We start from the raw sequence: 19,534 nt of genomic DNA on the forward strand, positions 1-19,534 counted from the left end.
ATCGAAGATAAAACATGCATTCGTAAAATATACAATCGTTTCATAAATATATTATTGCAGTGTCAAGTTGTGAACAATATATTAATTTTTTTAAATCTCCAATTGAAATTCAACAATTTGAATTTAATTTGGAGATTTAAAAAAATTAATTAATAAAATTAATAAGATTTAATAAAATTAACAAGTTCTCGAAAGAAATTGGAAAGAAAAGATATTCACGAAATATCTCTTAAGAAAAGTGACACTACGTAAGTTTAATCGTGAAAAGTTTCAAAATGCCGTGTTCAGATACTTTCAGTAAAATTTAAAATATAAAGTTAAAAAATATATTTTTGAAGACAATATAATTGCCAAATGAAGTAATGAACATATATTTACTTAGAAAGTCTAAATAAAAGTGAAACTTACTATTTTTTACTATAATTTATTGTCACGATAATAACAGATTATGTGCATTCCAATTTTCCGAAAGGGTTTTTAAGCCATACCTTAAATATTTTAAAACGGACTTGTTTGGAAATGTTAACAAAATTCTTAAGTTTTATGTATGGGTTTTTAATTTTAAAATGTGGTTGATGTATTTGAGGAAATATTCAAAAATCAAAACTCCTTGATTGGAGAAATCTTACATTGATCGTTAATTACTTAAATCAAGTTTTTTTCAGTAAAAGAATATCTGATAAATTTGATTATAACAAACAAAGTTATTCAATGAAATTTATTAGTTAACCCTAGAAATGTAACATTTAATATCCAAAGTGAATTTTCGAAAGCGGTAAAACCTTTGTTTGGGATCAAACAATCTCTTTTTATTTCAGACCTTTCTCACTGTAATTGAAAAGGTTGCGTGAATAAATAACTTTTGCATTTATTTGATTTTATCGAACACTTATATGAAAATTGATTTGCCTTTGCGTTTGTAAATAAATTATTTTTTTACATAAAAGTTTAAATGAGGGTTTCTCGACATGTTCGCATAAGGTTAGATTACAAAAATAAAAAAATTAAACAAAAACAAAAAAGTTTTTCCACTTTTATTTTATTTAACCACTGACCAGGTTTCATCCTTACCGACATCAACAGATTGTTTTTAATGATGAAGCCCGTTCGAATACAATAAAATATAAATAAATGTTAAGTTGTTATTATATTATTAAACTAAATGCATTTTTACTGCTAAAAACGAACAAATAATACACGTAAATACAAAAATGAAGAATTAATTAAAAATATATTGGAATGCCAGTCTTTTGAGAATTTATGAACTGTCATAGGCTGACTTTTGTAATCACTTTTTGCACTTATATTTATGTTGGAACATATGTAAACATCACTTGATTTTTATTTTATTAATTTAAATTTGAAAATTCATGTCTTATATTCCCTTCCTATTTTTTACTTCTTCTTAGTTAGACAGACATCTTTCAAGTCTGAAGAGATATCCAGTATTTATAAAACATATATTTGAAAGCATTAAAAATATTATTTATATAAAGTAAATTATGATGTAATGATATTATGATCATATACACGAAATAAAATATCTGTAACTTATATGTAATTATTTTTTAATTTATTAAAATTAAAAAATAATTAATAAATAATCAGATGCTTCATGGAGATGCTTAAAACGTTTTAGGAGTAACAAAATATAATTTAGCATTAGAGATAAATCTTTGCGTGTACATACTAATGACGCACAACATCCCTTATTTATGATAAAAATAGAAATTGCGGTATTCGATGTTAAAGATAAGAAATAGCAAGCTAGAGTCGGGCGTAATGGAGTTGAAAAGGGGTTGGAGGCTGTGTTGTGGAGACGAGCATTACTTGGTAACCATGATTCAAAATGCAGTTGGGAATTCATTATTAATTATGATAAAAATCTTAAACACGTTAAAAAATATTTGAATGTACTGAATTATATTTAATTCATTCAAACATACCAAAACAATTCAAATTCATCAGACTTAATAGTGTAGTGGTTCGCGTATTTGACTTTTTTTGATTCCCGTAGATCAATATTAATGATTTCAATAACATAACATAAATGATTTATTTTACTTTCTTTATCCGTGTAAGCCGTGTAACTTTCTCGATAAAATAAATGTCAAAAATTAGGTAAAAGTAGGTAATTTTAAACAATATTTAAAATCACGTTTTGAAACTATTTTTTTTAATATTTTGAATGTAAATTTGAACGTATTATCAATTAATGATAGTTATTTCTCATTACATTTTGATAGATTTATAAATAAGCTAAAAATCATAACAAAGGATGAAACTTTATGAATGAAAGATGTTTTTCTGAAGACCTTTTTAAATTTAAATGTACTGTTTCAAATGGGACATAATAATATTTTTGTAAAAATTTTTGAAATGCGCTGTTCTAGAAAAATCATCTTTGCCTACTATAAAGTTTTTTTATATTCTTAAATATGTACATAAGAGCTAAAAGATTATTTAAAAAAAAATACTGTACTGATATATGATAAAGGGGAAATAGATAGCAAGCTAAAGCAACAGTCAGCAGATAAAAAAAAATGTGAATAGTCAGAGCTGTGTTTATACTAAATCCGTTCCATAAAGCGCTCCCAAAATATAATACAAACTTGTTTTCAAAATGTTAAGGCCCAGTCAATATATTGCCAGAGTATCTATAATTCTTCTGGTCACCCTACGCGCAATAACCTGCGCGGCAAACCCTCGTACGCGTACGCTCAGTTCTCCCCATTTTCCCGGGTAAGGGTGACGCGTCTATACGGCGTCGTCCGTCTGAGCGACCACGACTCGAAACTCGAAAATCACTTGAAAAAAACTATCATCAATTTCAGGACCTGAAAACTGAAATTGAAAAAATATTGACATCATCGAAAATATATATTTTGGTTTTAAAAACTTTTCTGGATTGTTTTCCATCGACATCGAAGTTTTATTGTTTTTTGTTTGAAAGGGACAAAAAACTTGGACGAACTCCTCAAATAATGGAGATCTCGGAATTGGATTTGTGGAAGCTTTTCACTGGATTTTGTTCTGTTTGGTGAGAGTTCTATTTGATTTGGAACTAAATTCGTCACAATGACCATAATCAAGATTAAGGGTAAGTTTCAATATTGACCATTTTATTTATTTTTGTTACAATACTGCTACATTCAAAATTAGTTAATTTTTTTACTGGACTTTACTTGATAATATTTTGTAAAATATCTCTTGATATTTTAAAAAACATGAAAATAAAAATGATTTACTTTAATTTAATTATACAATTGTATTATTCTTAAAACATTCTTTCTTTTGACATATCCGATCTTAATAGTGCATAAGTCACCTATAAAATATCAAATAATCTAGCAGTTTAATCAGATTAAGGCCTCATGTGCTAGAATTGCCTTTCAAAATATTAAAGATAACGGTGGCAAAAATATGTTAAATAGTCCCCACCCAAAATCAAATCAAGGATCTCAAGGATAACTTAACGTAACATGCTTTCTACTACGTGTACGTTAGTGAAGCTGACAATCATATTCATTTTAATCTTAAAGATTTTCTTATTTCTTATTTTACTAAAAATTGAGTCAGTTAATAAGACCGCCAATCCACCCTGATTTGCCTCCACCCTTGTTAATGTTTATCTACCTTTATTTTAAGTTTTTTACAATTTTAACGATTTTCATGCAATGTTTCTTCTTTTAATTATATTCCTCAGTTCTGTTTGTTGTTCAAATACACACCATGTGAAACTAAGATCTCTGCACATTTCACTAATATTGAAAATGAAAAATATAAAAAAACTTTGAAAACTAAAAAAATACTCAGTTTGTTTTAACATACGTTTTCAAAAACAAATTAGTGTATAAAATGTACATAAATAAAAATATAAATATTAGTCTGTTCAAAATATTATCAACTCATTCACTGATTGCTTTGAAATTTTGACACAATGTTGCATACGAATAGGAACGTGTTTTATTTACCTGTGACAGATGTTTTACCTAAGACAAATGAAATGATCTTTTTTCGACTGTTTTTGTACGCAATGGCAGAGCCATCTTTTGAGCGAAAAATAATCACACGCAATACTAAACATTGGCCTTTACGGTGGACAGCTTTCTCATTGAGAGCTGTTGGAATTTTCAATGCTTTCGATAGCGTTGATGTTTCATAGATTTTTAATCTCATTATCCAGTGGGAGATTAAAAATTTAAGAAATGTTTTTTTTCTTCTCTTTCTATGTAACAAGATTAAACTACAGCAACGCATAGCTAAGCACAAAAGGTAATTAAATAAGGTGAAAATACTAAAATGTATCAATTAATATTCTGAAAGACCTTCCTTACGGTACGGTACAAAATTATAATAACTCTTATTCGATTATCTCACTTGTGAATATTCCAGCTTAGAAATATCATGTGATGAATGTTATCTTCGAAATTGTATGAAATATCTTATGAATAATAAAATAATCAGAAAATATAATCATAATCGTACTCTTTCATCCCGAATTTAAATACCTCGAGATTGTTCATGTTTTCATCTACGCACATTAATTTAATGAAAGGCAGAATTTTATCTAACATGCTATTTTGATAATAACACTAGCCAACAAAGATTTTGTAACTGAATTTTTTATGACTGATTTGGACTAAGTTAATCATTTTTTTTTCAAAATCTTTATGGTGACAAGCTTGTATCACGTCAAGTTTTGATGTTACTGCCATTTCAATGTTTGTATGGGCCCCATACGTTGAAACCGTAAAAGTGGTTGGTAAGACATGTTTTAGTCTAAGGTCTAATAGATTTTAAAAAAGTATTGATAATTATGGAGTTACAGTGGACTGAATACGATAACTTATTCATATTTAATACGACAGCATTATATATATATATTATATATATATATATATATATATATATATATATATATATATATATATATATATATATATATATATATATATATATATATATATATATATATATATATATATATATATATATATATATATATATATATATATATATATATATATATATATATATATATATATATATATATATATATATATATATATATATATATATATATATATAAAAATATATATATATATATATATATATATATATATATATATATATATATATATATATATATATACATAAATATATTTATATATAAATAATAAGATAAACTTTAGTCAATATCAGAATTAAAAATATCCATAACTAAAAAAATTGACGTGCTACATTTTTAATGCTTTCGTTTTTTAATTCAACAATGCAAAGTGCATAAAGATCAGGTATTTTCATGTCAGTTACAAAATAAAAGTTGTAAATTGTTGGCCAGTGTAATCATTATGATATTATTTTTTATCATAAAAACACCCCTTTTGGCTTTGTATAAGGACTGATTTATGTTTTCACCGCCCTTTATTCCCGAAAGATAATAGTTAATTACCCTTCTTTGTATGGGATTAGTGTGGGGTTCCTTTGATCATTAACGAATCGACAACAAGGTCATTAGGGTTTCAATTCAGATGATTTTCCTTGACAATATTACTGCTACTACTGACCCTTATCCACATTTAATGGTGCATAAAATTTATATAATATTCATTGCAGAAGGTAATAAAAACATCGATAACAAAATATATAAAAAGAAAACAAAGATAGTGTTACTCCCCTAATCAAAAACCGACCCCTAACTTCTTCAAGCGCTTATCCGCACCCGATGGTGCATGGGGCACTGCATCATATAAACGCAGTGTCATCTTGATCACTAACATATGAAGAAAAGATGATTAACCCATCGTTTCAGATATCATTCTAGGGTTATTTTTAATAAATATTTTGAAAATTTTATTATTTAATAATAAAGTTTTCATTATATTTTATTTATTTCTTAATAAAATAAAACCGCTGTGCAGACTTGGATATAAAAACATTTTAAGTGTGTTTAAATACTTGCTCACAAATGTTGTGAATTAAATAACTGATCGTTTTACAAGAATAAGCTTCATAAAATTGAAAATCATGTTTCAGGCGTTTCCCAGTATGGAAATTATTCCTGGACTCAAATTTGCTAAAATCCGAATAAAAGGGTCTCTGCCAAATAAAAGCTTTTCCAATACAACACAGACCATAGATTAGTCTAGTTAACTCACATGCGCAGTGTCATGAGATAAATTTTATATTTTTAATTAATGTTTTACTTAGTAAATACCACTATTTCTGAAAATCTTTTGTGACACGTGTTTCGATGCATTCCGCATCATTTTCAAACACCGGCGTTTAAAAATGATACGGAATGCATCGAAACAAGTGTCACAATAGATTTTAAGAAATAGTGGTATTTACTAAGTAAAATTTTATTTATAAATAGATAGATTTTACAACAAAGTGACTGCCGAATCAATCAATGAAATGAATGATATATTTAGGAGTTTTGAAAATTTGAGCAGTGTGGTTGTTAATCATGGGTAGAATGGTGAATGTTACACGTGTGTAAAGTGATCGCTTAATCAGCCTATGCGAGGTCATAAGCCCTGTAAATACCCAAACATCTTTTTTTTCAGTTTTGCTGAGTTGTTAAAAATTGGTTGTTAAGTTTCTAATATTTTATCAAACATTTTGTATTTGAATAGGATCACGAACACTTCATATTCAATTTCCATTGAAACTTGCATTCAGTGATACCAATCAAATTCACAGTTTTCATGTAGAATTTTATGCACATTTTTTTAACATGAAAAATATTTATACCAGCATTTCAGCACGTCAAATATATTCCTTTGCCTTAAAAATCTATAAAAAAAATAAGTGACAATGGGAAAATACGTTGCAAAAAAATAAACGTCATTTTATATACACCCATGACAGTATTAAAAAGACATTATTTTCACCCCTCCCTCTATATTTCGCTCACTCCTTTCAACAACGTCACAAATCAACTTGATATTTCAGGAGAACGTTTTTAAAGTTTGAAAATATAATACAATGTATTAAAAATAAATATCAAGCCACTTATTGAGCTTTTTACTGTACAACAGATCTTTTTAGGTAAAACCTGAAGGTTTTTTCTTCAATTGAAAAATATATAGCATATTTTTAAAAAAAAATTACACAAAACCTTTTCTTCAACATGCAAAAACAACACTTTCTGTCCTGTAGCGGGTAAATATTAAGTTAAAAAAATGCCGCTTTTGCTGGGAAATAGTACATTTTCTGGGCATTCCGAAAATATCCACAACTAAAAATCGACGATTTTTGATATTTGACGTTTTTGAATGTGTGAGTGAGCGATTTATATTATTTTCTATATTTATTAAAAAAAAATTGCAACTTGACCAAGTGTAACGAAGTTTCTGAGATACCACAAAACTTTACTAGTAATAGTTTTAGAAGAGTCTGAGCAGATGCATGAAGTTTTGTCAGTATAGAATTACTTCGCAAAACTTGGGATATTCCGCTATAAACTTGACCAAAGCAATGCTAAGGTATTTATCTCAACATTAGTTAAATAGAAAAGGGCTGATAACCTAACAAACATAAATATTTTGAATGAAAATTAATTCGTATTAATTTGTCCACTTGTATTTAGTTCATAACGTTGAGTGTCCAAATACTTGTCCAAATACTCACAAATCTGGATTATCGCAAAAATTAATTTAAGAAATATTTATTTATAATTGGTCTGGATGTTTGTGATGTATTTTTTACATCTACCTTCCCTATCCTTACTATCCTACCTGCTGACAAACCTCAAAGGTTTTGCCGGTGATTCCATTTTAAAAAATCCACTAAATTAATGGATTACTTGAGAAAAATACAATATCATTTTCATTGATACAATCAATTTCTTCCCTTATTCTTGAACATAAGCATCAGGGTATGAATACAAATTTATGTAAGCACAAAATTATGTGCAAGAGAACTGATTTTTTTAAAGAAACCTAGATTACCCTCAGGGGCATGCCTTCCATATAGGCAGAAAAGCAGTTCCTATCCTAACTTACCCGCGTGACATATAAAAACGGAACCAGTGCCTACCTTACTAAGTAGTACCACCTTACCTTACAAACTACCTCTACTGCCTACTCTAGTACGTATTACCTAGCTTACCTTACAACTTACCTCTACAGCCTAACTAGTACGTAGTATCTAGCATACCTTATTACCTACCTCTATTGCCTTCTTCCTCTTCTTCTTCTTTTTGTAGATCCTTTTAATCTGTTTGCGCCTCCGCATGTCGCTCTTGGGATGTCGACTCCCAGCTGTCTTTCCATCTTTTTGGAGGTCTGCCTGGGGTCTGAGTCTTTCAGGGTTACCTTGAAGGGCGATACGTGGAAGTCTGTTTTTCGACATTTTGTTTATATGCTCATTCCAGTATCGCCTGCTTTGTCGTTTCCACCTCACGATATCCTCCGTCTTACACATGCTTCGGATGTCGGTATTTCTTACTCGGTCTCGCAATGTGTTTCCGGTTATGGATCGGAGAGTCTTCATTTCGGGGGTTAGAAGTCGAGATTTTGTTCTGGATATATCTGCTCTACTGCCTACCCCAATTAATTATCTGTGAACACCACTGATTACCCTTACATAAAATAAATTTTCAACAAAGTGATTGAACGTTTTACAAATATAAAACGTGTGGATACAGCCTTTTCAATTATTTTCTCTTGTTAAAACGTAGAAATGACACAATAACGTAAGTTTATGCGATAATACGTTATTATTGTGTGAACACGTTCGAACATGTTACGTTTAGTACAATTCAATGATACGTACTTCTCGATATTTATACATATTACGGTAAACCGATACACGAGCTTTCATCCTAAAAGTAATTAACAGACCAGCCGGATATGTATGAACACGTTAACGTAGCTAGCGCATGTAGTTTATCGACCACCACACCCATTAGCATAAGCAACTTTCTCGTGAAAATAAATAATTTCTTTTCAAACCTCAATTAAAAGAAAAATATTGGTTATTAAACAATGCTATGAAGTGTGTATTAATGTTTTCAATATCATTGATAAATATCATAAATACATACTTTTATTCTAAAATATATAGATCTTACCATTCAGTTACTTCCGAATCAATCAATTGAATATTATTTTGAGTATTTTTTTTTCATTGGATGCAAAACAAAGATACCATAGTGATAAAATTTGTCATTTTTCAAAATTAATTTCTTCTTATAATATGCTTGTCAAAAACATATTAACCTTCAAATCATGTCCGTGATACTATTACTTATATATGAACATTTTTTATTTAATCTCAACATGGATGAATATCTTATTTATACGGAAAAGCAAGTTTGGGAATTTACAAGGCTTACGATTTTTTATTTAATAATTATTAATATTTCAACAAACACATAATAACCAATTACTATAATGTGCCCTCACTAAGTTTTTTCGTGCCATAATTGGTTATGATAAGCAATTAAATGCGCAAGATGCGATCTGTTTCATATCTACCCATCGCTTTTATTCATTTATAATTAGCTCCTTTAAACTGAGTGTATTTTTTTATAGCTTTATGGATCATGGAAGAAGGTTGTACAACTGAATTGCATAGAAATATTTTTTTTACTTAATTCATGATTCACATAATGTAATATTACTTATAACTACTTTTTAAGTGATATTACCTACTTTTAGTGAAGGATGAATGATATGCCAAGTACTTTATCAACATAAAAAATTGCACTTATAAATATTAATTTTTTGGTACGAAATTTACTTTCTTCTTATCATTTATCAACACGATAAAGTTGACGTTGCTAGAAATATAATTAGAAGATTTTTGCCACACGTAATCAAACGTCAGGATGTTACATGATTTTCCACTATCGATGACGGAAGCACACTAGAGGAGGGAGCACACTGAGAGGGTAGTTCAATTTACGACCATGCGAATGTAATATTCTGTATACGTAAGCATTATTTTATGAAGTTAATGTTATACCACTATTTTATGGAGGGATTAAAAGGCATTAAAAAATTATCTATAACTTAATTTAGTAAATAAGCAGATGGAGTTTAAGTACTGTCATTTGATACTCAACCAATTATTTATTTAATTGTTTTTATTTCTAATCATAAAGTGATGTTTAATACAATATGCCTAAAATACTCATATGGTGAATGCACTATCTACGTAAAATACTTTACGTAGATAGTGCATTTTTTAGGTATATGGTATAAGATCAATAATAGTTTTCTGATGATAAGTAAAATAAAATGAAATTGAAGATTAAACATTAATTTAAGTGTTATAAATATTTATATATATATATATATATATATATATATATATATATATATATATATATATATATATATATATATATATATATATATATATATATATATATATATATATATAAATATATATATATTTATATATATATATTTGAATTAATATATGTTTACGATTTTCATTTTTGAAATAATTTCAAAATCCCTCATTTAATTTTGAGTGTAAAATTGATATCTACCGTATAACAGGGAAGCTGGTTATTTAATAAAATGGTCTTTGTTTTTATGTTTTCCCATCAAAACTTTATACAGAAACGAGATTTATTTTCTTCGTGATATTTCGAAAGTTTTTCAAAGAGCCCCTAAATTATGATTAGGAAAATATACTTTAACAAATTATAAAATAATAACGGGAAAATTCTAGTATATTATTTTGCTTTCAAACTTTACTTCACAAAGTTCCGGAAACAAAGAATCATCAATAAAATTTTATTAATTACGAAACTTTCCTAAAAGCTCGTTAATTTATCATTGTTATTTTATTTTGGTACGATGATGAACTCTTTTCTTAATATACATGAGAAGTGGTTGTAATCTGTATATCGGAGTCGGCCAGTGACTGAAATTGTCAGCAGTGCATATAACTTTGAAAATGGTCGTTTATAAAATCGGTATGTTTAAAGTATTTTCTTTAAATCTCTCTTGTGACAAATATATCAATTTGAATCCAATTCATTATTTTAGATATTCTTAGAAACTCTTTCGATAAAAAAACTTTCAGATGATGTTTCTTTATAGACAAATGAAATTCAAGTATAGAAGAATTTTTAAACAATCTATGTTATTTTATTGTTATTTAATTTATTCTCATATTTTAACCTAAATTAAAATGATTTATCTATTTAACAAAGGGTTGAAATAAATGTTCGTATTATCTTTCCCTATGAATTTGGTTTTTCATTCACGCCATTGTCCTATTTTTCATAGTCAACTATCCAGTCGTGGGGAGCAATTAGCTCTCCACGATAAATTCTTCACCTGAATGGTAGTTTCAAAACCTAGGTGATATTTTTTTTTTAAATTGATCAGTAACTTTATTTTTAAAAGTCAATAAATTAATCTTTTAAACCAGCCAATATCTTAAGCCCTTACCTAGACTTCCATATTCCTTTCTCAACTTTTTTCATTAACTCTCGAATAGAAACTGGATGAAACAAAACTGGTTTATTTGTTTATTTGAAATTTATAAAGAAAAATCTACCATACAATGTAACAATCAGACTGTTGACTGGTTTAAGTGATAACTCTACACATTTTGCAACATTCATCATTAAAAGCCATATTATTTTAATTTCTATTTACTTTTACGTTTTACATTTTCAGAGTAGCGAGTAGTATTTAACTTTTGAAAAAATAGAATTATTAGAGCAGAAACATTTATATTGTATAAATGAAGCCCTTTAATTCCTAACTGAATAACTTCTCCACCTCTATTGAGATCTTGACATCAAATCCAGAGTGGAATTAAGAAATTATTTGTGTACACACAGATTTGAATCTCTTGATTTGATAAAAAAAATCCTTCAAATTTTTTTTTCAAGGGTCCAAATAACACACATGAGAAATTAATTATCAATTAAAAAACTTTTTTTAAAAACTTTTTTAAAACATTTTCTACCCTACAAAATAATTTCCTTAAAAATAATATTAAATGTTAATATCTAAATATTCATATTATTTATTAATTCGGCATCAACTTTGTGGAATGACATGATTATTTTATTAAAATTTAACATATGAATAAATCATTTTAATGAGTTTTATTAAATATCCGACTAGTTTCGAAAACTTACAGATATTTTTGTTCTTCTGGTATATTCAAGTGATTAAATTTAATAAAATACAAATATTCACGTTGAATTTGATTTTTTTATAAAATTATTTTTATGGTAGAAAATGGAAAATAGATCTTATAGATAAAATATTGATTAAATATTAATTACATCACTTATAATTTTTTATCGTCTATATAAAAGTGAATAAAACTTACAAGGGCATGGTAGCCATTATTTTCTCAAACTTGAAAGCTTCCTAATTGGAGAATGAAGATTTTTTTTAAATACGTTTTATAAATTTAGCAACTCCAGTTCACGTGGTTACTAATTGCCCACATTAAGTCACAATCCTTGGCGACGTTGGTCTAGACTTTAATATTGGTATCATTTTTCTAACCGCTAACACGTCAGTCAATGACATTTCAATGATTTCTTTGTTAAGTCTGTTGAATTTAGTTTCATTGGATTTGAGTGGATTTACGTTCAGTATATTACATTTTACCGATGAAATATGGTATTTTGTTTGTACATTTTGTTATTAATACAGCGTGGTTATGTGGTAGAACGTAATTTATTATATGAATATAAATTTGTTTATACAGGTGGCGCAAAATTAATCACCCTATGAAAAGATGTTATAATTTTTGCAAATGGCATTGTTCGTCAATCGTATTTGACATTTGTAAAGACAGCTGCAATATACAAACAAATTGAAAAAACCGGCACAAACGTGTATCAACACTGGCGGCAGCCACTTGATGGATATCATCTTTTCCGCTTAACAGAAGAAAAAAATGGGTTGAAATAAAGAATTTTTTAATCAGTAACAAAGTTATTTAATTACAAAATTGAATGAATAATTGCGTCGCCTCATATTGGTTTATTTACTGCAGCTGTCTATTTCACACATTTAAATATGATTGATGTACAATACCATTTGCAAAAATTATATCATCTTCCGATAGAATGATTAATTTTGCACCACCCTGAATATAAACTTTATATTCTAACTGTAGTCGGCTACGCGTTTCTGTGGCTCAATTGAAACCCACATTGCTCATATGTATAATTTCACCATGTTTGTGAAGCAATAGTTAGTATTCCGGGTGTTGATGTTACCAGGTGCTTTTAAAACCCAATCAAAGCTAAAAAGACGCGCACAATCTAATGCTTCATTGGTTGTGTAAAAAATCGAAGTAGTCGGCGAATAACTTAAGTTAATTTCAGATTTTGAACAAACAAACCTGTAAATTTTTATTTATGTACAATATATACTATTTTTATACATTGGATAAATAAAGAAATACTTACGTTTATATTTATATGTAAAATGATATAAATTTGTCCACTTTTTCGTTTGCTTATTTTATATTTTATACATATATGTGTGTGTGTATATGTAGGTATGTCTAAGTTACGAGTCACACCATAGTTATTTACGTTTACGTTCGCTATAACAAACATCCTTTTTTCTTATTCTTAATTTTACCATAAATATGTAAAACTTTCGCTGCTTCATTTTTTTTCTTCTACTTGAGCAGCAAGTCACACTGCTGTTATATACTTAGATACATGCTCGCACGTCGGCAAAACACCCTTTTGACAATTTCAATGTAATGTAATAAATGAGAAGTATCTCTGGAAAAAATTCTCACATTTCGTTTTGGCGGCGGTAAACAATGACGGGTGGAAGCATCCCTCATTACCACCGACGCAATAGGGATGGACGGAAAAATGTTTGACATTTACATAAATTATACATGAACGAAATGCCTCCGCTTAATTTACGTCGTTAGCTTTGAGTACTTTTCCGACATTTTCTCCACGTACAACCAATTTTGTCGACACAAATGACTGAGTGTTTTGGAGGGTTCTCGTAAGGGTTGTTTTTAAATCTTCCCGATGGAAAAATGAAAATGTTTGAATTTTCTGAAAACGCTTTTGCATTTTTATGAATTCTTTTGGTTGCCACGGTAAGGGTTGTTCCAAAAACATGTTATGCTATTTACTGCATTTGACCTCCAATTTGGAGAACTGAAAACAATTATTTTATTCAGTACATAAATATAAAATTGCCGATATATCAAATAGTAAAATGAGGTCCTGGCCACGAGATCTATTTTGTTATTTTAAACACAGGAATCTAAGCATATAATCACCTTTGAGAAATCTTTTGCCCTAGTGTTTGAATGTGTGAGTATATCCTACATCAAAATTATGTTATTTATATATTCGTTTGATTTCATATATCATAATATTAATACTCGTTAACTTTTTTTATGAAGTTATTCGTACTAACAATAAATTAATATATAATTTAACTATTTGTTTTACTAGAAGAAAATAAATTGTATTTCATGTATCGTTATCAATGTTTTCATATTCCTTTAATCTAAAATCGAAAAAAAAAATTTAATGTTCGAATAACAACCACGATGGTTTTTCAACGAATTTTTACAAATATTTTAACGAATACAAATTTTACGCGATTCTTTTTCAAAGTTAAGTCATAATTATTTAAGTTGTTGAAATCTTTTATAAATGAATGAGTGAAACATTATTTTTAATAACATTATACAAATACTAAAAAAAACTTTTTTTTTTAAACAACACTCATCATTCTTTAAAAAAAACAATATAACCTATGTATTAATTTTTAAATCAAATGCAGATTATTTGAGTCTACTAAGTTGTTTTTTTATTAAATAAATAAAAATTTAAAAAAATTATACCGTCACAATTGTTTCTCCTAGTTGTGATATTTTCGAATGAAAACGACATTTGTTTGAAAATGCTATATCTAGGCGAAACAACTATCACAATATTAATTTTTATGAGTTTTTTAATAAGATACAACTTGGTAGACTTAAAAGTTTGTGTTTGATTAAAAATTGATACATAAATTGAAATGGAGTTCTCCAAACTAAACGCAAAATCAATAAATAACAATATAACCCTTTTAACGCTTCAGTTGTAAGCATTTAGTGAAAAGGGTTAAATGACCATCGATTTAGCAAGCTTTTTGGTTTATGCTCCGTATTTCAAGCTCTACGTCAGATCAAAAGCTTGTACAAATAAGAGAGAACAAATTTATACGGTTACGAAATACGAGACGCATGTGCTACAAATATAATTATATATTAGCAGCTCAATTCACCATATTGTATTACATATGGTAGTTTCTCTTTCATAAAAAAGCTTTAAAAACAGTTTATTGAGATAATTGTTTTCTTTATCAAAAACAAAAATTGAAAAGAATTACAATATTTTGTGTTTGTCCAAACCTTTGCTCACAAATCTGGGTTTTCTACATAAAAAGTCATTTTTAGATTTAACATATAATATATAATAATATGGGGTATGTCCGGGTATTTTCAGGACTTATGACCTAAATCAGCCTTTGACAGGTAATAAGCCCTATAAATACCCAGATTTCCATGTTCCTCTTCGTCTACATCTAAAATATTATTATGGCTTAAATAAACCTATGACAAGTCATAAACCCTTTATATATGCAGGCTTTCATATTTTTCTTCATCTTTGTTGAGATGACAAAAAGTAAATGTAATTGAATAACATACATGTACAACGCCTTTTGAAATTTAATAACGAAAGCCTCTTTGACACATAGGTACCCTTAAGAAATTAAATAAAAATTAAGACCCTTTTCAATGGGAACATGATGGGAGTTAAATTAAATAATAAGTTAGACCCATGCCTTTCTTAATTAAGATATTTCTAAGATCTCTTGGGTTCACACTTTTCGCATAAAACAGTGGATTTTAAAAATATCCTTAAATCATACTTTCCTACATTCTTAAGGAAAATTAAGGAACAATGCGATTTACTACCGCGGAAAATCTCCACTCGAGTGAACATTCAAAGAACAAAAGAGGGAAAATTTAAAAGGTTTTTGTTTGTGACATTCTCAAAGAAACGTTCTAAGGTAATATTAGGTACTATTAGGAATATAAATAAATATATATATATATATATATATATATATATATATATATATATATATATATATATATATATATATATATATATATATATATATATATATATATATATATATATATATATTTATAAATATATATATTATTTTCATTTATTAAATAAAGTTACATTTTTTAATACAAATTGATACAATTTCTAAACATTCATACATAAAGCTAACTTTCAATTTTAGTTTCGCTTTGCCTCTCCAAAAAGAGACTGAGCTCTTGTGCTTGGAAAAAGGGACTCACTACTTTTGTACTTTTCCTTACGTCAGAACATTTTACTCCAGTTTTTAAGTATACTTATTCAGTTGAAAATCATTGAAAAATTGTAAAAGAACATTAATTTTATTTTGACATTCCTATGAAAAAAAATGTATGTTCTCATTTTTAAATAAAAGATTCTTTACAATATGTTCATTTATTTTGAAATATATCATTAAACATTATTTTTTATAAAATATATCATATATTTTACAGCACTTTATTTTTATTACTTTTGAATATAATACAATAAATAATAAATTTATGTTTAAGTTAATAAATAAATAAAAAATTCAATGTATACCAAACACGTGGATAAGTTAAAGATTATACAAACAAATCATAACGTCAAAGAAGTTTTATAATAGGGAACAGAAAAAAGGCTCTGAAAATGTTTGCATGCTTTTGTCCTGCGGTGAGTAACTTGATGCTATTGTGTCTAGACTGTAAACAAGGGTGGAAGCTTCTTTGTATGGCATAGAATTATAGAGAAAGCTCTTGCAAACTTCCCACCCCCGAAAGCTTTAACATGGATACATCCACAATACACCGAGGAATTCAATATGTAAACGAATCACTAGAAGAAACGTAACAAATACTGGCGTTGATGTACCCACACAAATAACTTATAGGTACTCATATAAACCTGAAATTGAATTCTTTGACTCATCTCACATTCAACGAAATTGAGTTTTCTGTGGAATTCGTAAAACCGCGATATAATACTTGAGTATTCTTATGATTTCAACGTATAAACTTTTATAATAAAATATAAAATGAACTTTTTATACAGTTTAATAAGCTATACATTGACTATATGGATATTAACCAAAATAATTTATTTGATTTAAATTTAAACCTGACTGTTTTAAAACTATTTATTACTTTTTTAGGTAATTACTGAATTCACAACATTTTGAGTAAGTCCAACTTGTTTACAAATCTGGGTTTCTCCACTAAGAAGTTTTTTTTATATTTTAGACAACAACAAAGATTAGAACAACATAGAATTTCGACCATTTACAGGGCTTTTGACTTGTCATAGGTAACATTGATGATCACTTTACACACGTGTATTATTCACCATTCTATCCATGATAGACAACCACACTTATGAAAATTTGAAATTCCTAGTTATATGATCTATTTCATAACGTTCCGTGATTGAGTTCACAACATCGAATGACGATTGGATTTAGAAAACTTTTATTTAACACAGACCCTTTTTGTGTGCTCCGAACGAAAGATCCGAACACGAATCATTTCGCATATTAGGAAACGCCAGAAAATCTGTTTTTTTATACAACTTATTATTTGACCAGTTAGTTGATTCAAACAATCAGCCTATGACAAGTCGATATTTCAAAACGTACATAGAATCTCATCATGTCTTCTCTTGTCTACGATTACGTAACGTCAGAATCATTCGATAATATTTTTCCAATTTATTTCATGTCAACCTATCTAGCGCCACATCATAATTGAGACACAACGTGATCTAATCGAATCTCCTCTCAATATGATCATTTTATATCATATTATCTTATATTTTATCTATTTATAAACATATTATCTATTTTCCACATCTCGCTGTGTCAAATCACAACATGTATCAAAAGCTTCATTTATCTGTTATCAAGATTTTTATCGATATCACAAATATTACAAAAATAATATATTTAATGTCTTTTTGAGGTAGGAATATGGAAGTCTAGGCTTTAAGATAATTCTCATCAATTGATTTTGCAGTTGCTTTGTGGTAAAATCTTTCCATTTAGAATTTAAATTTTACTTAATAAATACCACTATTTCTTAAATTCTATTTTGACACGTAATTCGATGCATTTCGCATCATTTTCACACACCCTATTTGAAAATCTCGCCACACACGTGGTTAACATCATTTACATTAACATTCATATTAAACATATACCTTATAAATGTCAACCATAATAGTCACATGCATTTTATCTTAAATTCATCTTATGAAATTCGAGTTATGTTGTTATTATATTAAGTAATGGCGATGTTACACAGAATTTTATACTGTGACAGGTTTCAAGCCTTGTAAAGCTCATACATCCATATTTCCACTTAAATATAAAATAAAACATTATTATTTCATGATTTGGCAATAACTTTTTTGAAAACAAGTGACGTTATATATATAAAAATGAACGAGAAACACCAAATTTGAGTTCATTAATGTAAACACGACTAGTTTCGAGAACTACTTTTTTGTATTTTCACCTGTTGATGAGAATATCTGAAGTTCTGAAAACTAGTGTTTACATTAATAAACTCAAATCTGGTCCATACAATCGATTTATTTTTTTATTTAAATATTCGACTTTGTTGAAATATCAATAAAAAATCTTTATATAGTACATTAAATGCGAACCAAACCCAGCATTTTATTTAATTATGAAAAAAAAATTAAATTAAATATTGTATTGTATTTTTTTCAAATAACCATAAATGTTTTCATTATAAAATACATTTTGTATATTTATTGTGAATAAATCAAGAATGTAATTTTAATAAGAGAAAATTCCAAATTGATGTTATTAACATTAAAAATTTGAAAGCCTCTAGCGCGTGACGTCATAATCTTTGAAGAAGCGTAACATTTTTGTGAAAGGAATCTCTCATCAAATACGAGGCTTGATAATAGCGTACATTTCTCCATTCCGTGTGCAAACAATCTGCTATACCATGCGCCTGTTTCAAAGTAAAATGATGAAATTTCATAAAGGATTTGTTTATTCTGAGTTTGCAATTGACAAATATAATCATCCCCTTTTTGGTTTCGGGTTGCGTAGTTAAATTAATATAAAACCGATGAAAACGTTTAAATTTCGATAATTGTTTAGACAGAATAGTTTAATTTTATAAAACAAATCAATTGTAACATATTTTAAAGTAAAATTTAAATTAAAATTTCAGGCATATGCCGTTTAAAGTGACTGTAAATAATGATAATTATTTAATTGAATAAAATAGTAAAATTGTGACAGCAAAATTAAATTAAATTTTACGAAAGTAATAGTTGAATCTCAATTTCCCGATTGCTCCCAAAGTTTGTTTAAGGTACCGTAAAGTGAGTATACTTTGCACCATGGGTGATACTTTGCACCACCTTCTGTAAAGAAATTGTAGAGCT

At 27.7% G+C, this 19,534-nt stretch overlaps 1 protein-coding gene across 1 annotated transcript in view; it reads left to right on the forward strand.

Moving 5' to 3' along the window:
- Positions 1-2,758: 2,758 nt before the first annotated feature.
- Positions 2,759-19,534, forward strand: part of LOC148305590 (uncharacterized) — a 31,193-nt gene continuing 14,417 nt past the window's right edge. Inside the window, exon 1 of the mRNA XM_088266518.1 lies at positions 2,759-3,100. Within this exon, the coding sequence (XP_088122644.1) occupies positions 3,079-3,100 (22 nt within the window). The 5' untranslated portion in view covers positions 2,759-3,078. The remainder of the gene's footprint in view (positions 3,101-19,534) is intronic.

Source organism: Brachycentrus maculatus, unplaced genomic scaffold, assembly GCF_059751285.1.
Source record: "Brachycentrus maculatus isolate JH-2025_06_01 unplaced genomic scaffold, ASM5975128v1 h1tg000269l, whole genome shotgun sequence".
Lineage (NCBI taxonomy): Eukaryota > Metazoa > Arthropoda > Insecta > Trichoptera > Brachycentridae > Brachycentrus > Brachycentrus maculatus.